The sequence below is a fragment of the Orbicella franksi genome, chromosome 10 (assembly GCF_964199315.1).
Source record: "Orbicella franksi chromosome 10, jaOrbFran1.1, whole genome shotgun sequence".
NCBI classification, from domain to species: domain Eukaryota; kingdom Metazoa; phylum Cnidaria; class Anthozoa; order Scleractinia; family Merulinidae; genus Orbicella; species Orbicella franksi.
This window is the reverse complement of record NC_138154.1, coordinates 26,164,864-26,192,832: the sequence shown is the minus strand read 5'-3', so window position 1 is coordinate 26,192,832 and position 27,969 is coordinate 26,164,864. Positions and strand designations below refer to the sequence as shown.

Here is a 27,969-nt window from a genome sequence, read left to right as displayed (position 1 = left end):
AAGAGGTGTCTCACACACAATGGATGTCGCACGTCCAGTTTAATATGTAGACAATGTACATGTAAACCCCATATCAAATTAAAACTTAATATAAAGGTGGCTATCAAACTATACCAAAGACTTTCAAATAAATTGTCAAATTTTTCCAGACGTTTAAGTGCAAGCATCCAAATCACATTTTGAAAGCTACAATTTAAAGCGAACTTTGTTTCTTGTTAATTCAATTTGCTTCTCAGTTTCTGGACACAAAATGCTAAAAAAAACTGTGTTGCCATATTCAATCGCAGTAAAAACTTACAGAACATTTTCGAAACAGGATTAAAGAATCGTGGTGTGATTGTACAAAAATCGCTCTCAGAGAAAATATATTTCGAAATAAAAATTTGCAGATATGGATATGGATGATAAACTAGCTACTGTCCAAAATTTGAGGCAGACTCCCTTTGACTTAACTTTCAAGGAGTGATTTGGATGTTCGCAATGGTGAGTGTTTCTACATTTCTTGAGTGTTCTCAAATGTCCGGAGTGTTTTATCACAGTGTAGTACATGGCTTAAGCTTCTTCATTTGCTTTATGATATAGAAGTAATGTGGCCAAAAACAATAAAGCACGCTTTTTCTATGTTTTATACTCTGATAAAACATGGGTTTTTGACGAATCAGAACATGCGCAGGATCCTATCTATATTATAAATAGATATATAAAATAACAGATGACAAACTGATCAATTGTAGATTTGACTTTGCATTTTATTATTATTTAGTTTGGACTACACAATTTGTGTGCAGCACTCATCAGATAAAACTGCCAAATGCGAATTTACATAGTTACCCTGATTTGAAATAAACATACATGACTGTTTGAAATATGATAGCTACTATACAATAGGTGAACACTTTTACAAAACAACAGAAAGGTGGAGATTATAAATAGACTCTGTTACTAGTGCACGACAAGAAAAGCTTTAAAATCTAAAATTTAGCATTTTTCAGGCGGAATTTGTTTGAAATACTAACAGGTAAGCAATCCGACCTTACAGAAAACGGCGTAAGTTAATCTTGTTGGCGTCGACTCGTTAAGATTGATTCTGAACGACAAATGTTAAGTTGTTAATATAGTAAAGTTAATTGATCTATAATAATAATAATAACTATAATGAAGAAAAAGAAGATGACGATGATGATGATGATGATGATGATGATGATGATAAAACCAACGTTGCTGGGGAAGACTGCTTGTTAGTGGAACACAGTCAGGAGTCCTGTCCTGTAAGCGTTCTTGCAGATGTCATATCGCTAGTAATACTATAACAGTCGATGAGATATATATGCGTGAAAGAAGTGTGAAAATATTTCAAAACTAAGGTCAAAGTAAAAGTATAGTAATAATCTATTTTCGCGTAAAAAGTTTGGCACGGACGGAATCTGATTGGGTGATGAGTTTTGGTTGCAATCCCACCTCTCTCATCTATAATCGACTTAGTCATTTAATTAGCTTGATAATTCTTAAATGTTTCACCAAACTCATTGAGCTTTCCACTCTCTTCGCTCTCTACACACTCTCTTCGACACTACAACACGTTGAAAGCTTGGATGTTCAGGGCTTTATTTTATGATCAGTCCACTTAAAGAGAGTTTTACAAATAATGATCTTCTAAAAGTGACCTGGTAACTAACGAGGCACGTCACGCTGGTTATACCTTAACTAAAACAATGTTCCATGAGTTTCAAAGAATAATCGTTAATTTTCTGGGCTGTTTTGTCATTTCTCAGTTATCGACTTCAATGTCACTACCGTACCTGTGATTGGCGGAACTAACCGTTTAGTGGAAATTACACAGGAAATGGTGTTGTGTAAGCGCAACCGATGAATGCAGTCATTAAGTTTGTCATTGACTTATTCCATGTATCGTTTCCTTTCGTTTGGGATGAGGCCCTCTGGGAGCAAGATTGTAAATTGCTCCGGCGGTACTTTTGTCAAATTTCTCGCGATGGTGTCAATTTTACTAAGTCTGCTACAACTGGGTCTCCTCTGTTTCTGGCACTGGCACTACGCTTGGGTTGAGATCGTCCAAGTTCCGCTCTTCTCTAACAGGGTGTATCCCAGGGCGACATCTACAGCACATCATGTACTTGATCTTCTTGCTGAACTGTTGATTGATCAAAGCATACACAATTGGGTTGACAGCGGAATTAAACATGACCACTGTAGATTGTGTGACATACGCAACATCACCAGCGCCAAACACGGGCGAAAAGAAAGCCACAAGATAGGTGACTGCTCCAGACATCCAACACAATGCGAATATGGCACTAACTGTGACGACCATGAGGGTGACTCGCTTCCGCACTTTTAGCACTCCCTGGTGACCAAAAATTGGTTTTTTTTTTTTTTTAACATCTTTAAACTATCCAATCACAAACGGACATTCAAGGTGTAGCGTGTTGGGTGACAATACATTTCCCGTGACATATATTGATAACCACTGGTCAACTGAACCACGGTAGTCATGTGGCGCGCTCGCAACCTCGTGTACGAATAAGTTTCGTTTATTCAACTTGGGCGTTCATTTTTGTTCAGTAACTGTTCAGTCGCGTTCGGTATCACGCAGTCATGAGAAATGAATGCCTCCCTCTGCAGTTTTTCTCAACTGCATGACACAATTAACTAAAGAAACAAGTTGCTTGACTGACTGTGTAAGCATGCAAGAGAGGATGAGGTGAGAGAACATATCCACCATAAATGGGTCTCTTCTAATGATAATTTTCTTCAATCTAAATTTATCCCGTGGTCATGACGCGGGGTTATTTTAAGAATGACACCTGATTGGTTAGATCCTGTGATCACTGGCTGTGCGACCATGGGCACGAGACCAAAACTTTCACAGCATGGCGCGAAGCTTAAAATAGTATCATGAGGCATGAGGATATGTTCCCTTACCTCATCCGCTTTTGAAGCAGTCTAACACTTTTCCTTCCTCTAACCTTACCTGCTGACGACTGTCGAAAGCATGGTGCTGTGGGCGATGAAACCATAAAGTATGAACGACTCTGGAGTAAAGTGCGGCCATTATCACAACCGGAAAAAACGCCAATAGAAGAAACCAAATCAGCGTATAAGTTTTGGCCATCCATTCCTCAGGGTATCGTCTGATGCAGAAAGCTGCTTTTGCGTCAAAATTCTTGACCAAAAAACCTGGAAAATTAATCACCAATCCAAAAAGCCAGGAACACGGAATGATCACCTGAAATAAAAGTGAACGTCCGCTGTTCAAACTGTTGTTAAGTGTTCCAGGTAAGACGTTAAAACACTTCTCTTTAGCTCTGTTCACAATTAAGAAGCATGTACAAACAAAGATGAAGGGAGAGGGAAAATCCCTCCAAGCTCAGTGAGGATCAGGGCAAGACAACTACACTTTCTGGGAACGTCACTGTCATCACGGTTCGATACTAGAACTGATATTCATACCAAAAACAATGTAATGAAGGAATGAACGTTGCATATACCATGAAAAGTTGTCATTGGAAAAGCATAGTAAATCCAGTGATAAAGAATCGATTATCCATATTACGAAAAGAGGATATCAAGAGCGATAGAGCCGATACAACGAAGAGTCGACTTTTTAGTAGTGTACCAGCCAAATCAGCCCTCTTAAGGTATAACAAGAGTAACTGAAGAAGGCTGGTTGGGCTGGTACACTACAAACTAATGAACTCTTCGTTGCATCGGCTCTAGTTCTAGATATCCACTTTTTAAAAGGGCTCAGTCACGGTTTGCGTTTGAAAAGTTTAGCCTCAGTTTTCAAATTCGTCGTTTGTAATCCGTGTCAATCTTCTCGATCGTTCGCCATCCTTGTTGTTTTATGGTTTATCATTATCTCTTTGGTGTTTTTCTATGTTATTAAACTGTTTTTTTCAAGTTTCCCACCATTTAAAGGTAATTTTGTATGTGGCCAAAATAACTCAAAATACCGTGACCGAGCCCCTTTAAGGTTACAATTACGCCAATCAGATCAAACTTTGATCCGACTTACAACTTTTAAATCCTTTGAAATATATTGGAATTATATCTGGCATTAAACATCTTCACCAGAAATGAACCTAGCAAATGAATCCAATGATGCAGCTAAGCCTGAATCCTTTCTTAATTTATTTATAAAAGGTTTTAAAGGAAACAGGATTGTTCATGATAAAATTGTCTCTTTTACAAGTAGGGTACCAGTGAAAAGTCAAAAAAGTGGAACGACAGTATTGTTCTTGACCTGAATGATAGCACTGATGTGGATTGGAGGTCTGCTTACACTTTGGCAGTTAGCTGCACCAAAAGCACAAGACCCATCAATTTTAAGTATGGACTTCTACACAGAATTCTGCCTACCAACACGCTTCTTACAAAAATGGGTATCAAGCAAGATCCAAGTAGCTTTTCCTGAGTTAACTAGATCGAAAATCTGATCCATCTTTTTTGGCAATGTAAAAAAACTAGATCTTTTTGGCAAATTTTAATGGGAAACTTCAAGACTTTCAATTATTATCACGGAACTACCTGACAAACGTTGTAATTTTTATGGGTTAAAATCTGACACTACGAAGACGTCGCGTTGAGTAAACTTCTGTTTTCTTTTAGCGAGACACTATATATGGTGCTGTAGGTCTAAACCTTTTGAATTTTAAGATGGTGGCCAAATTTCTCTGAGCTCGAGAATGAAATTAAGTCGCCTACTTTTACAAGTACGTCTGCACTGCAGGCTGCGTCAAGGGCTGCTTGCCTTAAATTTCTTAATGTGAAGTTACCCTTCATGTCAGGTCATGTTACCTTAAGTCTGCGTGTCGTAAGCCTTCCTCTATTTCCAAATGGATCCATGACAGCACTGTAGCGTTCAATTGCTATGACAACCAATGTGAACACGGATGTGGCACCTCCTACCCAGGCCACGTTGCTACCTGTCAACAGTCTGCAAAGGACTGTGCCAGTCACACCGCCAGGATGAGTAAACATATGCATGAAGATGTATTGTGGTGTAAAGAATAGTCCCACAAGCATGTCAGCAACAGCAAGGTTCATGAGAAGATAGTTGACGGAAGTTCTGTGAAATTAAATAAATCACATGATCTGTCATATAACGAGTGCTGAGATTGGCTAATATTTGTGGCCGACGTCTTCAGAACAGCCTGCTCTATTCTGCTTTGTACCAGTTGATTTGAGGATGAAGGAATGGAATCAATTTTGTCATCTAATTATTTTAGATCCGTACAGTATATTAAGACTTTTTTCACTTCGATTCAAGTTGCCGCAGACAAATACAAAGCATACAGTACGCCGACCTTGGAAGGAGGTTGGTAAGGGTAAGGTATTAGACCACCTAAAATGAATGTTAAATCCCTGGCAGTTGTAGAATCGCATATTTTTAGGTTGAAGATGACTGCCCCTGGGGAAATTGAAAGTGAAGGACACAGCGAATCTGAAATCCTGAAAAATGGCTGCCATATGCGACAGCGTCATTTTGCGTCCTCAATCAAGTGTTTTAAATAAACTGGAAACTTTACCATTCAAGACGGCGACATCGACGAAAACGTCATTTCAAAATGTAATTTTCACTGTCGCAGGTCTTTCGAGATTAATCTATCTCCTGCGTTTCTTACGATGGGCAAAATATCGTATTAATATTATATATTTGTACGAGCGGTTTCAGAGTAAAAATAGAGAATGAAAGCTTCTATTTGTACGCTCGCGTTGTCGTCAAAACCTCCAATTTGGTGATTTCACGTCGTTTTTGTGCAGAGTACCGCAAAAGTATGTGCTAAAATGCGTGTCAGACGTGCAGCAGGCTCACGTTTCCTCTTTTAACCAATAATATTGTTCTCGTTGACGATCGCGTCGTAGCCCTTAAGGTAATTCCCCTGAAATAAAACTGCACATAGATTTTGGTTCAAACTTTGTCCAATGAATATTTATCATATGAGAACTTTATTTATAAAATGAAAAAGGGGGTGCCCATGCTCGTTAAGGAGCAGTGAGGCATCGAAAATGTCCCATTCTAGCGTTATTTAATGCTTATTACAAGAGCGTATTCCAAGTTATTGTAAACTCTTTGTGAGTCCAGACTCATGAAAACACGCCTCAAACTACAGACAATACTTGAGTCGGACACAACTAACTTTTTAAGTTTGATTTTGACAGACAGCTGAATCCTTGTTAAAATATTGGAACCAAATTGCTTGCCACGGCTATCGAACTGCAAAATAGAAAAAACTACAGTGCAGCTGCTATTTTCCTTATTTATTCAATTTTCAACAATAGAAATCAGATCAGTCTTTTCTCACGCAAAGTTTATGATTAGTTGATTAAAATGACTGGAAAAAAATTGGGGGTGCCCGAGCCCGTTAGTGAGCTATAGCCATTTTTCAACTGACACAACTCAATATCAAGGAAAATCCGCGATGTTTTCAATGTGCGCGTGGATGAACGCGCGCTAATTACGCCATAAACTATGCGCAGTAAGGATGCCCAATGCAATACTGGGGAATGACCTTGACTTCCCTTTTCAAGGACTGCTCATTCATTGAAAGTAAAGAGGACTGTAAAATTGCTAAGAAAGTAAGGGCCACGAAAGATAGCTCGGCGATAAAATGTTAACTGAGGTGCTGGCCCATATCAATAACTAAAAAAACCTTTTTGTAACACGGGTATAAGCAAAAAATTATGAATTCAATTCACTTTCTGTGCATGCTAATTCGGAAGTGAGAAAAATTACTTGGCTTCACACTAGAGCTTCTAAATGCACTTGGAACCTACTTTTAGTGAGAAGGGGTAAAATGCACTTACTTAGACTTTACTTGGTGACCATGGAAACGTTCGTAGTTGAAAAAAGCCGAGGTGCGCTCCCAAAAATTCATTTTTAAACATTTTATGGACAGTTACAAGGAATTGGATTATTTTATCATGTAAATTTTTAATTTTTAATTTTCTTGTTTTAATTGTCAGACTTGATCCAATGCTTTGCTTTTTAACATTGTAGTGTATTTCATATCTTAGTTTTTTTGTTTTTTGGTTTTTTTTTTTTTGTTTTTTATGTAATGGTTGCATATTTGAAAATCAGTTTCTATATTTTTAATTTTTAACGCCTCGTCTTTTTATTCTGTAAATATTTATACGAGGGCCACTGGTATTTCAGTGATTACTGTTGTGTGCTACCCTCAAATAAAGTTGGTTGTCATTATTATTCAGTATGGTCTACACTACACTTGAGTCACACGGAAGTGCATTTCCATAGCGCATCCATGTCTCGGTTAACTAAAACCCTATAGCAATTTCTCAGTTGCCGAAATCCGCGTTGATGAGCTTTTCTAGAGAAATACAGAAGGTTTTGTTTGTACCTTTGTGTTGCTCCTATGTACTCTTTAGCAACAAAGCAACTATATGCATTTCTTCACGATTTTACTGCCGAACATTCGCATTTGTGATATGTATGACCGATTTTACTGCCCAAATGCTTCAAGTAATATACTTTGTCACAGGTGTGAAGCCAAACTTTTTAACGTGCGATTTGAGATTTCCAAGTGCACTTGAGTCAAGTGCTTACTTGAAACTAACTTAACTTCCAGTGTGAAGCCAATTGTCATGGACCTCAACAATTACACAGAAATTGCATGCATGCGAAATGCATCAAAGGTTGCATGGAAAACCCTATGTTGCAATTGATCGTAAATTATCATACCTAAGACCTTGTTTTCAAAAAAAGAAAGTATCGAAAACGCACGCTCAGAAATTCAAACACGACGTTGGCAATAACTGCGTTTCTTTCTTTTCTTTTTTTATTTCTTGTTTTCATTTCAGTTATTTGTAAATTTGTAGCATTTTAAAAGGAACTCGAGAGGGCCGGCTGGACTAAATGGCTTTCGACAATTCATTTCATTTTCTAGGAAAACAAAAGAAAATAACGTCTCACCTCATGTCTTGGTGCTTTATCACGACAAGGCAAACCAGGCAATTACCAACGATGTTTAAGACAGCGAGGATAGAGTTGGCTGTGGTTATGCCGATCTGAGCTTGAACTGATTCCGTGTATTTCGGCATTGCCCCGTGAATCTGCCAGTAATTACGTCTGATTCAGACTAAAAATCAAAAAATCAAAGTATACCGCGGTTAAAAGTAACAATCGTTTAAGTGAGATCCGTATATGAGTTAAAAACGATTTCAGATGATGGGCAGCGGCGAAGGTCAGTCTAAGACAGAATTCATAGCAAGCGCAGATCAGTGATTAAAAATGTGAGTGTCTCGGCGATGTTTTGAGGGAAAGACTAAATTATGCATTAGAGCACCGATGTATCTTGCCAAGCTTCTGTTCTTTCAAAAATATCAATAAACTAGACATTATTTACAATCCGCCAGTAACATTGTCAACACGCTCATATCGAATTATCAATTTAGATTTAAGATTGTTTTCTCGAATTTGATGTTCTTCCGGCGGATTAAGGCTCTCGAAATTGGTTTCAATTACATATTTTTTGAAAAAAGAAAAACAGCGAATCCTTTTAGAAGAAAATTTTTTTGGAAACTTAAAATTGTACGACAGTGGAACAAATGGAGTCAGCTCAATCAATATTTACTTCAGCTGTCGTAGGCGTTCAGACCTAAACGATATTGTGCACTCTTATTGTTAAACGAAAATGATGCGCTTCCGTATCTATTTCATACTTGAACGCGCCATTAGATCCATCTGCATGCATCCTGCCATCATCTCAGTGAGGTTTCAGTTTCATTGTTAACAGACTTAGCACGCCTGCAGGTTAAGTTTAAAATTGTTAGCCTCCGTCTGACTCAGTTCTTTCAATTGTCAATGGAATAAATTTCAGTGCCCAGTTTTGAAAGTCTATCATTCTGCTGTATTGCTAACGGAATTAAACTCTTTTCCTTTCCCAAAAAAATAATCTCCACGGGAAGTAGCTATGTTTTGTTCATGTGAACGTTCGTTGTCAATTGGAGGAAAATCTGACTCTCCAATGAAGAGCTAAAAAATTCAAAACTCCTTTATTACCTTTTATTTGTGTTATTCGAGGTTCGTGTTAATGCCGTATTTCTTAAATTGCCTCTTAGTAGCGTCAAGAGATACATAAGCAATAGGCGAAATTAATTTCATACGGAAGTTCGGCCGAATATATTACCTTTGCTTGGTACATTTTCAGTGATTGCTTAAATCGTAGTTCAATGTTTGACAGAGTGGTGAGATATTGTGTTGTCAACAATATGAAAGGTTCAATTCACCACAGGCCTTGCTAGCTGCCTTTTAAACACAAAAATGGCTACTAATCTTCACAGACGCTTATGCTGTATCAAATACTGGCGGTTGGTCTTAAAGGCATTAAACAAAAGATGTTTTTGAGCAATAACACTCCCTCTTTACTATAATTATACATTTTGATTAACACAACAGCTGCTTGCTAAATGAATTGACAATATGTTAATGCCATACGGTATTTTCTGGCCTGTTCGAGGAACAGAACGCTCTGCGTAGGGCTCAAAAATCTACCAACAGGTGAACAGGTGAACGAAAAAGCCATGCTGTAAATTTTTTAATTTTTTAGTCGGGTTAGCTTCGATTGCTATTTCTTGGTTACACTCAGTCAGCGGGTGACATAATTTGTAGAGAAAGACTAGGTTATTTGGAGTTCTTACTTGTAATAATAACGAGAAGCCAAAAGGAACCATAAACCTCCAATTGTGAATACACCACACTTTGTTTATTATTACAAGTGCGGTCTGTGTGATGCAGACTATGTCGGCTTCACGAGTCGACACCTACATCCACGCGTGGAGGAACATAAGCGATCAACAATCGGCAACCGCGTAAAGGATGAGTACGGAAAGGATCCGGAGACCATTGGAAGCAATTTCGAGATTTTGAAAAAATGTCAGGTTTCAGTTTATTTGTAAACTTTAACCAAAACTGAACAAACAGAGTGACTCGATCCACGCAAAACTATTTACTCAAGTACTGTTTCACTTTTTATATCGTGTCTATCGCCTTAGCGTTTTCTTTATCATTCATGCCGCAATTTTCTTGTATTGTTTCTACGTAAATAATTTAGAGTTTAAGTCAGTATCTCATTAGCATTCTTATAATCGATTGTATATCTGAGCGATTTCGCAAAAACATGCCCATTGGGTAGCTAGCGACCTTAAATCCAGGGGGGCTCCGTCAGGGCCAGGCTGGCCTATCTGCTGGTGGTTTGCTGGCGACCAGCTGTCAAAAGCGGGCAGGGGGGACGGGAGGGGAGGGTTTCCCTTTCTGACACCCCAGCTAGCTAGAGAGCTAGCCAAACTTTTTAAAGAAAAGTATGATGAATCAAAACTGGAATTTCCATAGACAGTTGATAGATAGAGATGGGATGGAGAGATCTCTGTTTAATAAATAGATAAATAAATAAATAAACAAATAAATAAATAAATAAATAAATGAATAAATAAATAATATGTACAGACTCATTATCTGAATTGCAACATGTCCTGGTCCAAGATTTGGCATAGTGTCGCACCTTATCAATTTCAAGCACTAAAAAAGGTCAGCATGTTAGATGGGAGAGGGGAAGATTGCAAAATATCATGAATTAATAAATATATATTTTTCCAAACTCAATCATGTTAGTAGTGTTAGTGTCCAATGAATACCTGCAAAGAGATAGTTATACATTCTTGCCAATATTCTGAGAGTCTCCCTCCTACCATTTAGATCATCCAGTCCCCCAGACAAGTTATGAAATTTATTGTCCAGATACATTTGGACCATCGGCTCCTGGGAACAACAGTGCTCAAAGTGATGAAATTTGCTGATATGCTCCATAATACGAGCTTAACAGTTTTGTTACCATGGCAACAGACTGTGTTTCAGACCTTCCCTGATAATTTAGGCTTTCCTGGCCACCTTTGGAGTTCCATTTTGATATTTGCCAATGGTGCTAATTCATTTGCATGGTCCAGCAAGCATATTAATTTGTAAGGTAGGAGTCATGGCCTTGATTAATGTCTTTCGAGCTGATAATCACTAAATTATTGAAATTAAGTTAGAGAGGACTGGAAAAGAATGAGCTGCCATGGGAACATAATTTTTTTAGCCATGTGTGTTGCGTGTAGAACTATAGGGCTACCAAGTTTCAATGATCTCTGCTGTTTATATGGTCTCCACTTGATGTAATATTGGGTTGAGTGTATGGCATCATTAGTCGTCTCATTTGCATATTTTACACATTTTTCAAACTTAAATATTTCTGGAACTAATGCAGATATTTGCAAAAGGTAAACAGCATTTTTAACCTTTTGTGGGAATGTTATGTGATACTCCTAAACATGAATTCTGAATCAAGGGCCGGTAAAAATTTGATGATAGTAGCATTGTTAAAGAATTGAGTTGTATTTATGCTGTTAATTGGCATTTACATGCGTGTACTGTAAGGTGTTGAAGAGAATTTTGTAGAAGAATTTGTTGTGTTTATTGAATTGACAGAGGTTGGTTTTGTTATTGCTTTAATGTCTTCCATGAACTTTTTAAGCAGAGTGGTTGGTGGCGAAAGCAAAACTGGCGATATCCTCACTGACCTGTGTTTCTAAAGTCATGTTTTTAGGTTTTGTGGCTAATCTATCTGTTAGTTAGTTGAACTGTCTTTACAATAGAAAAGATGTGATATTAATTTAGTAAGTTATACCTTGGTATCGTTCAAACCAAAATTATAGTAATTTTCTGGTTCAATGTTTGCCTCTGCTTTAATTCGATTAAACTATTGTAGTTTACTTTTAAACCAATTTAACTCCATCAAAAGGGAAGCGGAAATCTGAGAGCAATAATAAATTAGACTAACAAATGTAAGGAAATCTGCCACCATTGCTTTCATGGCCGAGTGAAGATGAATCTAGGTCAGTACAAAATAAGAAAATTGTATTGATTTTATTTGATTATGGAAATGTTGGGGGGTTGAGATGGGATCCTGGCTATGGGAGAGTAGGTTTGAAAAGTTTAAAGCAAAGGTAAAAATTATACATTATATCCTGTTTATTAAAGTGGTAAATGAGCAAATATTCACAAGAGAAATACAAACAGGAGAGAAGCAATTATGATAATTTTCCTTCAGTTTTTCTTCTAAATTTCTCTTGTTAAACTAAAAGTATGTTTTCTGGAAGATACCACTTTTACACTGGATTTTTGCTCCGAAACCCTTTTGTCAGGTCATTACTAACAAACATTTTACTACGGAGAAAGGTCATAATTTACTAACAAATTATATTGTGTCACATTTGTCTAGTTTTTGGTCTTTTTGTGACTGATGGAGGTCTCTAAAGTTCTCAATTGATGTTTAATTTTAGTGAATGTATAATTGACGTCACTGAAACGATGACATAATTTATGTTTGTCTTTTTTTAGGTGGTTAGCTCCTGGCATATACACCCTACACAGGCATAAAACGCCATGGTTTAGATGATGCAACCTGCTTTTCCCATGTTTCACATACACGTAAGAGTATCAGTGGACATGTCCAAGTGTGATTTTTCTACCGATGATAGAAATTACAATAAAGATACGAAGCCACTCTGGTGTGTGATTTTATTCCTTGACAGTAAAGTGAACCAGTAACCAAAGGTTGCATTCTGTAAGAGGTTTACAAAAATTAAATTTAAAATTTCACTACATCAACTTTATTAATTTAAGTAATCCTCTCTCCAAACTGTATTTGGTATGCTGTCGTACTGGTAAGACGTATGCGGGGACGGGGACCTTTTCAGAATTTCCCTACAAATATTACAAGGTACAAGGGACTAAGGGGTAAAAATAAAGATTACTGTTTTCATTATCAGTTTGGATTTCGCCGTGAAGCTGCAAAGTATGGCATTTATAGCTAACGTTACACCCATTTTAATTCAAAATACAAATTGAAACTTGCATTGACGTAAGAATTCTTTATAAATAAATAGTACATGTCCAAAGAAACATGCCCAGTGAGTCATGCGTCTGAACTTACAATTTCATGTAACTAACTGCTATAAAGAACTAAATATAAATTACAAACTATTTACAAATGTATGAATAACAATTAAATAAGACTGAAAAGGCAGTTCTGACACGTGGCCGGATGTAAGGGTGTCCCCTTTTCCTAAGGCTCCTTGATCTCTGGGGTGGAAGCAGTTCATGAAGGGGATGAGTACTATCAGTAATTATCTTATCCCAAAGTAGCCTATCTTTGATTCTAATTACATCAGTTGTGGGTGTATATTTGCTGGCATAACCATAACGTAGAGCCCGCTTGCAAAATCTATCAATTTGGGAGAGATATTTACTATAGTGGGCGCAAGCCCACACCTTAATCGCATACATTAAGTGAAAAGTGACATTAAAAGGCTGTCAAACAGCAGAGTAAGCTCTTGTAGTGAGCAGCCGTATTATTTACAAACTCTAAGGATGTACAGTCTAGAACTCGCTTTGCTAAGCGTATTTTCGAATTGAGTCAGTGTCCCAATTACATGGATCTTCATTGACTGTAACTCCTAACAGCTTTAGTTCACTCTTCCTAGCTATTCCATCCATGGACTCTGGGAGGGGCATCCCCGTTTTACCCTTAATAACCATCACAAAGGTCTTTTTCATGTTCAGCTTCATCAGGTTATCATCAGCCCAACGTTTGATGTTTGCTACTTCCTGATGTGATGAATCAGTGCGATTGAGCCCAATTGTCACAGGCACACTCGCCGTGATATCATCAGCATATTTGATCAGTAGGGTTCGGGTGATTACAGGTTTGATGTCATTAACCATGATAGACAACAATAAGGGTCCAAGCACAGTCCCTTGGGGAACCCTTCTATTGATGTTGAGAAAACTGGTGACCACTACTCTCTGTTGGCGATCACACAGGAAGCACATTATCCAGTTCTTAATGTATGGATTGATGTCATACGACACTATCGTTTCGCACACAACGCGATGGGAGACTGAGTCAAAAGCCCTACTAAAATCAAATGAAAAGGCTCTGTCAAAATGTGCATCCCTGTCAAGTTGCTCAAGCCAAAAACGTTGGCACTTGATGAGGGCCATAGCTGTGTTGTGTCCCTTCTTATAAGCGAATTGGTCGGGTCCAATAGCTGACTTGAGAATAGAAACAGTGCCAATCCCTTGGCACTGTTTTGTTTTTTAATAATTTATTGCCTTTTTCCACAAAACAATAATTTGAACATCTTTGTTACACAAGGGGCGGGGGGAGGTATTCTACAAAGTTTTAAATGGGGAGACTCTATCTCAAGGTCCATTACCCCTTACCCTTTCATATACATTTGTACCATTTTGTTTGAAAAGGCACCTCTTTTGTAGACCTTTCATTGCAAAAGGGTACATGTACCTTTTACAAACCTATTTAAAGAGCTCAGACTGTGACGAAAATCGCATCATTCAAATCTGAGCCATTTTAAGACATAAACAAGTAGTCTGTACAAGAGTAAAAATGCTATTCTCACTCACGGAAAAGCCTCGACGTGCCTGTCGTCACTTCTTTGACTCACGTGTTTTTGGTTTGTCTAAATTCTATTGGCCCTACAAGTCCCTAGAGGTCCTCATAAGGATTTTTATACGCCCCGCTTGGCCTATTTCGCCCTCTTTTCGCAAGTCCACTCAGCGACGCTGGAAAATTTAACCCAAAACCCTCAGCTTACTCTGCGCAATAAGCAAATTTTTTTCGCCCATAACTTATCCTCATTAAGGCACAGAGTGGCTATTATGTGAGTGTGAACTATTCACTGTTTACTGTTTTCAAATATCTCTTTTCGTTCCAGAGATATTCAAGTTTTTAAAATATGCAAATTAGCCAAGTGAAGACATAATAATAATAAATAATAATAATAATAATCGAATATTTCCTCAGGATAACCCTTCAGTACAAAGTATTGTTATCAACGGGGTCCTGCTAAGAATTAAAAACTAATAAACAAGAATTATTAAGATATATAAAATAAGATACTTATTTAAAACCGTTAAAAATACAATAGAAATTACAAGTAATAATTGTCTAAGGCTTTCCGAAATAAAACTCTAGAATTAATGTTTCTTAAACTTAAAGGCAATAAATTAAAAATCGAGGCACCTAAAAAATAAAAGCTACGGCGTGCAAAATCCAGTCTGACTTTTGGTAGTTTTGCAGTTTTCCCATTGTTGCGAGTGTTTAAAGCGTTATGATGTAATCGGTGAAAATAGTCTTTAAATGGAAAGCATGCAGTTCCATTAAGGCAGTCAAATACAAAGCAGCACGCTCTTTTTTGTAAAAAGTTATCAATAGTTAAAAATCGAAGATCACAGTTCTGCGAACTGCATTTTGGGGAAATGATTTCGAGGCTTCGGGTCTCAATGGAGCGGATCATGCGTTTGCGGGACTCTGACCATCCAAGACTAGTATAGCCGCAATACGTAAATATTGGCATAATCATCGATTGGTAAATTCGTTGGGCAGTAAAAGTATCAATACTGGAACGGATGCGCCGTAAGAGGTTCACTCTTCCTGCTGCCTTCTTGTAAATTTTTTGAAAATGAGTTTCAAAATTAAGTGTCGGGTCCAGATGCACACCGAGGTACTTATAACATGTAGTGGTGTTGATGGGAAAACCGTTGACTGAGAGCTTGACTTGACAGCCTTGAAACAGATTCGACCGCTTACCGGTACCAAACAGCATCACCTCAGATTTTCCTTTCTTCAGATTAAAAATAAGTTCATTATCACGAAACCAGTTAGAGAGATTACCTAAGTCCTGTGAAAGGCTGCTTTGTATCGCATCGATATCACTTGAGGATGTAAAAATCACCGTATCGTCAGCGTAAGTGATAATCTTACAATGACGAAGCGGACTATGCACATCATTAAAGAAGATGAAAAAAAGGAGGGGCCCAAGAATACTTCCTTGAGGAACTCCAATGTTAATTGGATTTGGTTCAGAAAGCACACCGTGAAATTGAACGATCTGCTTGCGATGGAATAAATAATCAGTAAACCATTGAAGTTCCATATTATATACACCATAACGGGACAGTTTACTCAATAAAACGGAATGACTGATGGTATCGAATGCCTTTGATAAGTCAATAAAAACTGCTCCTGTCGCCTTTCCACTGTCGGCCTCCTTTCTGATGAGATCAGTGAAGTAAGTAACAGCTAGTTCCGTTGAGCGGTTCGGACGGAAACCAAATTGGTACTCAAAAAGTAGATTATGACGCTCTAGATGAGCGATCAGCTGCTTGTAGACTATCCTTTCCAAGATCTTTGACAAAGTAGGGAGAATTGAGATAGGCCTGTAATTGTCAATCTCAGCCAGAGACCCTGATTTGTATAGGGGGATCACCTTTGCCACTTTCCACTCACTAGGCACAACTCCAGTTTTAAGAGATAAATTGATGATAAATGTCAAAGGCGTGGTTAAAACATAGGCAGCGTCTTTGAGCAATCCCGGGGAGAAATTATCCAGTCCAGACGCTTTTTTCCGCTTAAGATTTTTTAGCTCTTTAAGAATGTCAGATTCTTTCACAGCTTTAAAAGTAAACTGACTTTCCGTGAATTGCTTGGGAAGGTTTTCTTCAGCAGGTTTGCTCCAGACAAAGTCACGGAGTAAGATTGATTTCCTTTTCAGACATCTGACAATGGAACTGAAATATTCGCAGAAGCTATTTGCAATGAAGCTTTTGTCAGTTGACTTCGATCCGTTTATCACAAACGCCGAAGGTGACTTGGTAGGATAGAGTTTCTTGATGGCTGCCCAAAATTTATCAGGAGAGTCAGCACAATCTTTAAGGAGATCGCGATGATACACTCAACCGAATTTTGATCAAATATGATAAACAAGGATACCTCGGTCAGTTTGTTTCAGAAATGCTTTATTTTTTAAAGCAAGATTCTACTAGAGGTGCTCCGCAATATGAGCTTAACAATTTTTGTTACCATGGCAACATACTGGGTTCCAGACCTCCAGGATATTAAAGGCTTTTCCGACCACATTTACCATTTGCTAATGGTACCTCATTTGCATCATTCAGCAAGCATATAAATACGTTAGGTTGAGTTAATGACCTTGTTTAATGTTTTCCAAGCTAAAAATCACTAAAATATTGAAATCAGGCTAGAGGGGACTGGAAAAGAGTGGGTTGCCATGGGAAACAGAAACTGTTGTAGCTGTAGGTGTGATGCATTTAGAACTGTTAGCCTACCAAGTTTCAATGGTTTCTGCTGCAAATTGACCAAGAGAGCGCTATTCAGTGATATACTTGATGCAATATTTGGTTGAGTGTATGACGTCATCAGTCATCTCATTTGCATATTTTACTCATTTTTCAAACTTCAATATCTCCGGAACCAATGCAGATATTTGTAAACGGTGTCTTAAATCTTTCGTAGAATTCCACGTGATTAACCTAAAAAATCAAGGGGTAAAAATTGGATCACAGTAGCACTTTAAGAATACTGCATCCCTTTTCTATTCCCTTGGAAAGAAGTTAATAAACAATATTACAGAATCTCTTCATTCTGGCTGAGGAGAATAAATGAGAACTTTTCAACTACATTTTGGAACCAAAAGAATGTTAATCTCTAAATGACAGATTTCCCAACCCTTTATGATCATTGATAACACCTCAACTTGTGAAATCTCTATCACCTTATAATTACATGTATACCTGAAGCCTGAAAAAGGCACTCATTTTGTGAGTCATTACAGGGCGTCTTCCCACATACACAAGTCAGGAACTCTTGACAAGTAGTGATGAAGCTGGCGTAAAGACAGGTCTAACTTGTTGCTCTCTGTCAACTTCTGATGCGGAACCTTTTCTATGTTGATTTGGTCCAAGTTCACTGACACTAGCATGACTCTCACAACACTAACATTAACAATGTCACTCACAGTCTGTCTAAGTCTTTAGTTCCACTGCACCATGCTCCATCATCACTCACCATTGTCACTACCTTTATTAGCTTGTAAAACAGCCTGGCAGCATCACTGTTTCTATTCCGTGTTCCCAGAATTTCTTTTATGGCATGGCTAGGTGTAGGGGCATGAGAGTTTTTGTTAAGATGGCATATTGAAAAGTCTGAAAAGAGTGATAACTTAAAATTAAACTCTATAAGAGAGAACTGTCAGAATTGCTAGTGTTCTCTGATTCCCAGTAGGGATTGCGGAAATGTCTTGATGTAAGATTATATAGAGAAAGCACGCTGAAAAATAATGAAAATGTATGAGTAACTTGAAAATGAGTTGCCAATATGACAGGGATTAAAAGATAATGAACTTGGTCTGCAAACAAAGCAAAAGAGAGGGTTTTGAAGAAATTAAAGGTGCATGCTTGACCTCATAGGATCAGGGCTGGGGGGTATTGGAACTTGGTGTTGTTGACATTTAACATTGTTGAAACGTAAAAATAAATTTGATTATAACTTAGAAAAAACACGACATGCCCAAACTACTGAATCGCCGTTATAACCTTCTTCTTGGATTTTTTAAGGGTTCACGGCCTGCCGATAACGAAGCGTTTCTGAGTTAAAGGATTTCTAAGGGAAAACATCTTGTTTAAGGTTCTTGACCAGTCTCAACATAGTCAGTATGGCATCAGTTTGAGTGGCCATAAGCAAAAACATTAATTTGTGTTGGTGTCGATCGGCAAGCAAGTTCCGCAAAGCGCGTTATGTGTGGGTCTATTCTTGCAGTAATACGATAAACAGGTCTCAAGTACTCTCGAGTGTTTCGTAATAGTCAATTTGAAAAAAAATGCGCTTCTGTTAGTTAAGTTCCCCCACGTCTTGGAAACTGTCATTGCGCTTTTCTCTTAGTGTAATGCCTACCTAAGAGAATAGGATATTTGAATTGAGTGCAACTTACCTAGAAGTCATTACTTCCACGAAGGAATGGCGCCGACATTTCGTGAAAAGACACGCCTTCCAAACACGGTGTTTTTGAACAAATAATTGTCCTGTTCTTGAAACAAACTGATATGACCGGGAAGAAGACAAAATCTCGTTTATCTTGGCCAAATAAAACGTTAAAAATATCCGGCTGATTGCGGAATATTGCCATTTTACTTACTGAGAGAACGATATACCGTATTCAAATTTGATTTTGCCGCTCAGCCCGCTTTTTTACCGGATGTAACGTCATTTTTCGTTGGATAAGCTACAATCATGGACAAAAGTCTTGGGACAAATTTGCACTTTTGGCGCTTTTGCGCACACGCCAGCCGCGAATACAACTTCACCAGCCTAACCTCGCCCCCCACCCCACATACAATGTTGAAAACTAGTACCTGTAATTTCATCTGATTTTCAACATTGTGTTGGGTGGTGAGGTAGCCTGCGAACGCAGACGTATTTCCGGCTGTCGCTTGTCTCCGCCAGGAAACGATTTCTTTGACGTAATGACTTTTGTTTCTCCTTGGCCAATCAGATTCCATGATAAAACGAAACTCGAGTGCTCCTCGCAGCGAATACCTCGCGCAGTGGTTCTGGGGCTACTTGAGCTAAACTGTGATTGGCTTAAAATTCCTACGTCAGAGAAATCGTTTCTGGTTCGGGTTCGCAGACGTTATTTTTCGGCGGAGACGAGCGACAGCCGGAAATACGTTTGCGTTCGCAGGCTAGTGGTGAGGGGGAACAGCAACGCGGCAGCGTTTTCATTTAGTTCTAAAACACAGATAACTCGTCACATTTTACAAGTGTCCCAAGGACTTTTGTCCACGATACACAAAAAGTGCCAGGCGTCACAGAGTGTTCTCTTACTTTTCAACTTGAAAATGACCGTCGAACGGTCAAAATGTCGTTGTCTTTTAACGCTAACTTTTATAGTGAAAGCCGTTTCTAAAAAATTCTTGATTCGAATTTTTACAAACACTCATAATAAGCAACAATGATTCACAGTTACTCGTGAACTTTGGCTAGCCGTTGAATATCTATGTACACCTCCTTGGCCACGGGTCTGCTCCGGGCAGTTTTTGTGGCCATATTTAATAGACTTAGCCATGCTTCGAGAATAAGTGACATGTCTTCGAGAACGGTTGTTATTGTTGTTCTTTTTTAGTTTCTCTGCAGGATGTTCATCCGAAGCGTCCAAAGTCTATGCACCCGAGAGGCCATTTGGTATCGAAGTCATAAAAAGAATAAGAGCTTTAGATGTTGTAAAAATAAATAAAAATATACCGGAAAAAGCACACGAGCCGGATGTGACGTGTAACAGATCGCGTGGTTTCCGTCCACGCCTCGGTCGCGCCCACTCGCGCGTCACAGGATTTATATTTTTGCATAAAGACAAAGGATGTATTAGGCCTAATACAGGGACCGTACTCTATTATTTGAAAAGGGTAATCAAACTGACTATAACAGAACAGAAATCTGCAGTAAAGGATATTTCAAAACTGTCCCGTTTATCCAGGGAATCAGAGCGGATAATTTGCCGCGAAAAACGTTACCATAGAAACCTCGCACGGAGCAGTGTCCGTGTCGGCCTGGAGGTGGGAAGGTCGTTTGTAGTTTGTTTGTACTCGTCATTTGTTCGGCAATGGATATTAGTTTTATAGGCTGAGTCTTGGCAGCGATAATTGAGCCATTCTTGTCTGCTTTGGGCTTTCACTGCTACAATGGGCTGCGGGACTAGTACCCCTAAAGAAAACGAAGAAAATGAAGGTTCCAGGTTTGATTTCAGTCGACGAAACACGATAGTTGAAAAACCAAGTGTTGTCGTCGAGATCGGGAAAGGTGTCAAGAAGATCGACCCGGAGCGACGAATTGTGTTCATATTCGGTAGGTGGAACTGTTCCTTCTGTCTCTGAACCATCCTTTGTTTTTCGCTCATTGTCCATGTTACCTTTCCGGAAAAAATAATCCCAGCACAGCGGCCATATGCAAATGACAAAAATAATTTTGATATCGAACAGCGCGGGCTCTGTTTTCAATAACATTTGTTAAGGTACGATCGCGAAATGAGCCTATTTTGAGCATACCAATTAGTCTTCCTATGCGGCATTAACCAAAATTTTTTTACTGGAGGGTAATTTTGACTCTGATGTCCAAAGTGGTCTTAAATCAAGCACAAATTTAAGCCGGCTTTTGTTTTATTTATGGATTCAACTTGAAGGAGCCTTGTTTATGTACCAGTGCGGTGGAGAGGAAAACGACTTGGGCTACCCAGAGCTTCATAATTATTTTGTTGAGAGTTGCAAACTTCTGCTTTCAATGCTGCTTTCTGTCATTGTTTGAACGATTCCCGTCGATTTGAACAAGAATTGGAAAAAGGACTAATAAATGCTCATTACATAAGAAATCGATTTCTCGCCTTCTGTTTATGTCAATAGATATTGGCGGTGTTGGATGCATATTCGTTCATCTGATTGAAGGTCTTTGTTATAAGCATAAAAGCCAAGAGTTTTAAAAGCGAATATAAAATCCCTGCAAGGCGATCTTATCGTTTAAAATGTCAAGATTACAGACCAGAATTGTACCATTCGTCTTGTATTTTTTGTCAGTCACGTTAAGTGAAATCAATTAAGTTTGCGTGGTGAGTCCTTGTGTCAGTTGTGTAAGCTCAGTATTTATCTAAACCGCTCTTTACTTTCTTCGCTGTTTACACAGTCGACTGGCTGCGGTTTACATAATTAATTGAATATTAGATTTTATTGTAATACCAAACAGAAGCATGAAAAATATAATATTTTTGCTTAATGCGGGTATCAGACAGATTACTGCTGAGTTTTTCAAGTTATAATTTTTTTTCTCATTACATCCCAGTTCTTGACTTTAGAATAGACATCAGTTAATAAGTGTCCTTAAAGACTTGCTCCTTGAAATTTGACTGCATACTACCACAATAATTATGACAGGGAGGTGACTGAGGGGACAGATGTCGTTAGTCAATCATTAATGAGCAAGTCAAAAGCATAACAGTGATGCAAATGGCCATGCTTTGTAAAAATGGATTTATATTTTACCTTTGAATGTTGCAACTGTGTAGATTAAAGTTCTGTGTGCCTTTCAGGCTAAACACTTTCTCAGGCTAAATATGTACATGTATGTGATGACAGCGTTCAGTTCCAAAACAAAATTCCAAAAAATAGTCATAGCAGTTGATGTTCTCCAAAAACCCAGAACTTGTTGTTTTGCAGGTGAAGGAAAGAAATATAAGAATTGTTCTGCTCATTAGACCTCGGGTCACTGATGTTGTTAGCTAAAGCTCCCTGTTAGCAGCCGGCAAGTCTGTCATTTCAAAAAAAAAACTTTAAATGGAAGCAGAATAACACATATTACTTGTAGAAGGTAGTATTGTTACATAGCTTTATAAGTCATCTAGTACATGTACAGGCGTTTTAATAAGTTCATAGGGCAGTTTATTCAAATGACAAGACAGGGCTTAGAAAATATTGGATTGGCAATGAAGAAACCTGATTGGCCATTTAACTTAAATTGCCTTCTTAGCTTTCTTTTTTGAGGATATTTTGATTATTTCTCCCAGGCGATCAATTAGTTCATGAGAAATCACCAGGGGAAGGTGGTACTAAAGGTAGAAAATTAGACCCCTTGAAATATTGATTAATTGCCCTATCTGAGGGAAGAGGGTGTTTGCACCCCTGGGGGAACATGGATATGCAATTATTATTCCATGAGTGCGCGTTGGATATGAGTTGGATATAGTCATCTCATATCCAACAAGGGCTAGTGGAATAATTATTGTTTTATTAAAAATGCCCCCAAAATATAGAAAAATAAAGTAAAATGAAAATCTAAACGAAACCAAAAAATTATGCGTACACATACCATATTTATAGAGAATGGTATAATGGCTCATACTTCATGATGGCTGAGTCAATAAGAGCTCTTGAATTGCATCATCCAATGATCCAGTTTTTAATTAATTTCTGTTGTTCAGAGCACAAGGGAACATTTGGGAGTTAACTAAATCTGTTTAGTTACTGGTACATGTACATGTAATTCAATTTTCTGTAAATCTAGCAAATCTTTCCTGCTCTGATATGTGACTTTTATATGTAGGAGGTCCTGGATCAGCGAAAGGTTGCATCGTTAATGATCTCAAGGCTATGTTTGGTTTTGCCTTCATATCGGCAGAAGATTTAATTCTGCAGAAACTTCCGACAAAAGCTGCAGGATATGGGGCTGAACCTGTTTCAGGAACACATGGCCTGGCTGAACTATTGAAGAATAACCCAGAGTATCTCACCTTGGACTGGGTCATGGAAATTCTTCTGGAGGAGATTGAAAACTATCCCAATCAGCCAATATTGGTAGATCTTATTCCAAATCTCAAGTTCATGATGAGGGTGGATGGTTTCATCAAGAAATGTGATAAAGAAATGGAAGAGTTTGAAAGGAAGGTAAATATGAAACTTCCCACCACTCAATGAATTTGTAGAATAATTTCTCAAACTGATTAATAATTCATCAAGTTTAAACAAAGGAAATCATGACCATAGCAGTGTTTGGATGTCTGATCTTAATTAGCATAGATCTTTATGATTTTATTTCTCCCTTTTCTAGCTGCATGTAGATATCTTAATTTATTAAGCATTAATTTGTTGTAAAACTTCACCTAAACATTCAACAAATAATCTTGAAGAAGATGTTTTCTAATTCTTGTAGAAAACTACTGAGAGAATTAGAAAAAAACATCGCTAATTTGTTGCAATTATCAAATTAATGCACATACACATTGCTTGTGTGTTCACTATGTCTTCAGCTTGCTTCAGTTCAGTCTGCTTTTCTATGGAGTCAATGAAATCAGTGACAGTGATGCTTTAACAGTACCTGATATTTTGATGTTGTTTTTCCGTTCAGTTCCCTTGTGCGTTTGCATTAAACTTGACGCTATCCAAAGAGACTCTCCTGAGAAACATTAAGAACAGCCACTCCCCTGCTTGTGCCAAGCCGCCGAGCCAAGACCCAAGGGATGCCTCCTCTGACCAGGGAGATGAAATGGATACAAGTAGAACTAAGCGTCGCTTTGTACTGTATGAGAAGTCAGTGAAGGATTTCTTGTACTACTTCAGTCTTGAGGACAGGATAGTCAGAGTGGACACCTCTGCAGCGCATGTGCAACATGTGTGGGAGGCCATGATGGATTTCTTTGCTGCTGACATGGATTTCAGTGCTAATAGAGTGATTAACACAGTTGTACTGTTTTCATTTGGTAAGTTTCAAACCCAGAAATGTTAATTATTTCTTCTGATTGCCAGTATTACAAAACTTTGCTGACATACACCTGTACAGGTCTACTGTACATGCAGTTAATTAAAGGAGCTACATACATGTACCTCACGATTTGCACATCTTAGAAAGTTAGCCTAAAGTTTTTGAGTGTGTTGTTTGCAATCTGTGATAATCTTCTCCATCCTTAACCATCCTAGCTGCTTTCTTTTCTTGTCATGAATGACATTATACTGACCCTAGAAAGTAGTAAAGGGTCTTTATGGAGCTGGTTAATTTAAGAGAAGATGCACCATGAAGAAAGTGTGGTTGGATAAAAACAATTTTCTTAAGAATAAAGCTATATTCTTTGATATAGTTGTACATGTACTCATGTAGTTTCTTTCCTTTGCTTTGACAGACCAGAAAACTTTTCAGTCCATAGATACTAACAGATACCCCATGAAGGAAGTTTTACTTCATGAACTCATTAAGCAGCCTCAGGCCCCCGCTGTAAGTATTCACTGCGGGACTTCTACGTCATACTATTATGAGTTAGATTAAGTAATTAAGATACATGCGTGCAGGATTTGGAAGTTGTTTGGAAGATGAAAACCTTCCATGTGACCTTGTTATAAGATGAACAGCATGATGTCCAGAGGTTGAAATCTAGTCATGTGCAGAGTATGTTTAGTCTGCACTGCTATGTAGATGTTCTTTGGCTTTGTTAGTGGATGACTACATGGGCAATGTAAATCTCAGAGCTCACTAAAGTGCTTGTATTTAATGTTCATTGAATGATGCAAATTTTTCTTGAGAGTGTAAGGTAAGGTACACGTGAAGTCTGCATCAGGCCAGTAGCCCATATAGCTGGAGTTAATCGCAGTTTCTGTCATATTAAGCAACTAGGAATATTGCTACTCCTCCGTGGCTGGGGTGCAAGTCCATTACAGGGTAACTGACCCCCCAGCATTGAATTTATGGGCACGCATATACAAATATACACCTGGGTGGAGAGAGGCACTGCACAAGAGTAGTGTCTTGCCCAAGAACACAACAAAATGACCCCAGCCAGGGCTGCAAACTAAAACCAATCGATTTGCAATCCAGCGCCCTAACCATTAGGCAACTTCTGCCCCTTGAAAGTGTACTCTTCTGTAACAAGGAACTAAGCTACAGGATGCCTTCAGTGCTTGACATCCCAAATTTGCATTTTGAGACTGCTAGCATATGCTGTCAGTGCTTGCAAGGCACAAGGGCACTATTCAAGGCCTGAAAAAAAAAAAGGTTTTACTGCTCTCACAGTAATAATTGTTACAATAATTGTGTTGTTGTTGTGCAGGAGGATGTTCTCTCCATACTTGCTAAACATTTGGATGAGAGTGCCTTACAGACACGTTCATTCCTAGTGGATGTATCAGGAACATCAATTGACGAGGAACACATCTCCGAACAGGTACAAATATCTAATAGTTCTTTAACATATGTTTTCTCCTTACTTTCATCATTTATTTTCTATTGTTTCTCTGAGAGAATTTGGTGCTCAATCAGTACATTTTTTCTGAGGTGAACATATCCTTAAGCTGCTGAGGATTAAAGGTTTGAAGTCCTTAATTAACTGAAAACAACTTTGCTTAAAATTCTCAGCAGTGAAATGCATGCAATATGAAACACTTGTTTAGTTGTTTGAAATTTGTCCCTTGCCATTTCTCCTAGTTCCTGCTATCAAAATTTCGTGAAGGGAGAGGGGGGAGTGTAAATGCGGAGTAGCGAAATCCCAATCAAGTCCCACAGGGGGGATTCTCATTTAAAAAGGTCGGATATGCTCGTCGGAAAATATGAATTAAACGCCTAAAAGATACCAAACTGGGCGTGGCTCGAGCTTTATTTCAATTTGACCCCTAAAAGTTTCTACTTAAAACTGAATAGGCGCGATATACTAGCGGATGTTCAGGAAAGGAGCCCACGCTAGTGGACTGGACTAGACAGACCGGCAGAAATCGAGCCTAGAAAAGGAAATAAGAGCGGCGATATTTATCATTATATCTTCGAGTTCTCCTTAAGATACTCTGACAGCTGAAAATAGTCAGTGGTGTTTCGTCATGGACACCCTAAATGAGAATAGAATCCTAGACTTCTACCCCTAAGCGAGACGACGGGCATCCCCGACCATTTCCTATCGGAATTTCTCCCTTCCCCCCCCCCCCCACCTCCCCGCCCCCACCCCCAAACCGAGAATTAAGCTTTAAAAGATCTTCAATCCTGAAACTGTTTTATTTCCGTTTCAGTTCACTAAACCACAGATTCTCTTCGTGGATGTCAACATTGGTCAGTTGGATTACTTCATGCACGGACTCAAGCGAAAAACAGACAGAAAAAAATCCATTTTCAGGAAAAAAGCGCAAATATACAAAGCAGTCAGTTCAACGGAGAACGAAACACTTTTGTTCCCAGAACATATCGACACCGAAATCTGCAGAAGAATCGCTATCTGCTTAGCAGAGCAAAGAACTAGCTAAAAAAATATCTTTTGTAAGAAAGGACGCGAAGATCGGCTTTTTTTACCCTCGTCGCGGAAGTTCGTTTTATCACTTGAATTACCTTGTCAGTATTTACCTTGTCAGTCCATAACGAAGAGTTGCCTTGCGGTGATAAAATCACTTTTCTCTGTTGACATTCTCAAATCGTATTTACCTGGCGTCAAAGGTTGTTACATACGCCTACGGAATTTATTTTTCAAAGAAAACAGATTATTTATTGAAAATTATTGTTCAACGTTCATATTTAACGTTTTTGGTCACCACTCCCTGGTGTTCAATCGCGTTCATGGCTGGTAGCTGAAAAAAATAGAACAGTTTTTGTTGCGTCAGGAGGAGAATTCGTAAGTTTTATTGACAATGTACGACGAGTTACGTGTATATAGTTATGAATATTTTTCCTGGTCGCTTTTTCCAAGTTGAAATAATAAAAAAAAAAACATTATTGGAGTATTTTAATAAACTGAGCAGAACTGCGTAATGTAGTTATTTTTTTTCTTTTTATGTAAGGTTTTTGCCAAGTTATTTGTTTACTGTTGCAAAGGTGGAGGATCTCGTAGTGGTTAATTTACATCACTTCATGACGAGATTTTCAAAATGCACTATATTCCGCGCTATCACTCATATTTTAGCCCGTCTTAAGCGACGCCTACTCTAATAGCCTTCCGTTATGATTCAACTTAACCTGCGTAGCCACACAGGTCTCCCAAGCTGGTTGGGAGCCGTGAACATTTTAATATATTAATTTCAAAGGAAGGTGAAGAATGATCATCGCAGTGCAAATATGAATTATTTCATATATACTTCACATCATATTACTTTCAGTTGCATAACACAGTGATAATGGTACTAAATGTAAGAGTTTGTATGGGAATGTTACGATCGCTTATAACAGTTCGAAATATGGAAAAGAAATTCAATAAGAACGACTTGCATCGACTCCTGTGTGGCAATTGTGTTTCCGTGAGGTTTTGGGACCGCCCAGACCGCTGTGTTACACAACTGAAAGTTATATTAAAATGTTACGGCTTCCACGGAGCTTGGGGAACCTGTGGTAGCATTCTGGCCGCGCGCAAATTGGAGCGAGAGCAAAACAATCGACGACCACCGCCCCCTTTATGGTCGATTCTTTTGTTTTCTCCCATTTTATGAGTAAAAAGTCTTCTAGGATCGGGAACACTTGCTACGTAGGCTAGATTCAATTTGTCGCCTTACTAGCTCGAAGTTATGGAGAGCACTTACTGGCTTAT

General features: G+C 38.4%; 3 protein-coding genes across 5 annotated transcripts in view; 1 reads left to right on the top strand and 2 right to left on the bottom strand.

The window, feature by feature from the left end:
- The window catches only part of LOC145501887 (uncharacterized), a 237,544-nt gene that overhangs the window by 117,053 nt on the left and 92,522 nt on the right, over positions 1-27,969 (bottom strand). The gene's annotated exons all lie outside the window — the stretch shown is intronic.
- On the bottom strand, positions 926-8,682 carry LOC145501776 (pyroglutamylated RF-amide peptide receptor-like). Its single transcript, XM_081481171.1, has 4 exons — positions 7,949-8,682; positions 4,816-5,086; positions 2,948-3,244; positions 926-2,407 (listed from the first exon to the last, which is right to left on the bottom strand). Exons 1-4 carry the CDS (start codon positions 8,074-8,076, stop codon positions 2,015-2,017), a joined length of 1,089 nt encoding a protein of 362 aa, XP_081337297.1. The 5' UTR covers positions 8,077-8,682; the 3' UTR covers positions 926-2,014.
- LOC145499929 (uncharacterized) lies at positions 19,936-27,425 on the top strand. Its single transcript, XM_081479445.1, has 6 exons — positions 19,936-20,792; positions 23,034-23,374; positions 23,835-24,186; positions 24,604-24,695; positions 25,525-25,638; positions 26,471-27,425. Exons 1-6 carry the CDS (start codon positions 20,630-20,632, stop codon positions 26,699-26,701), a joined length of 1,293 nt encoding a protein of 430 aa, XP_081335571.1. The 5' UTR covers positions 19,936-20,629; the 3' UTR covers positions 26,702-27,425.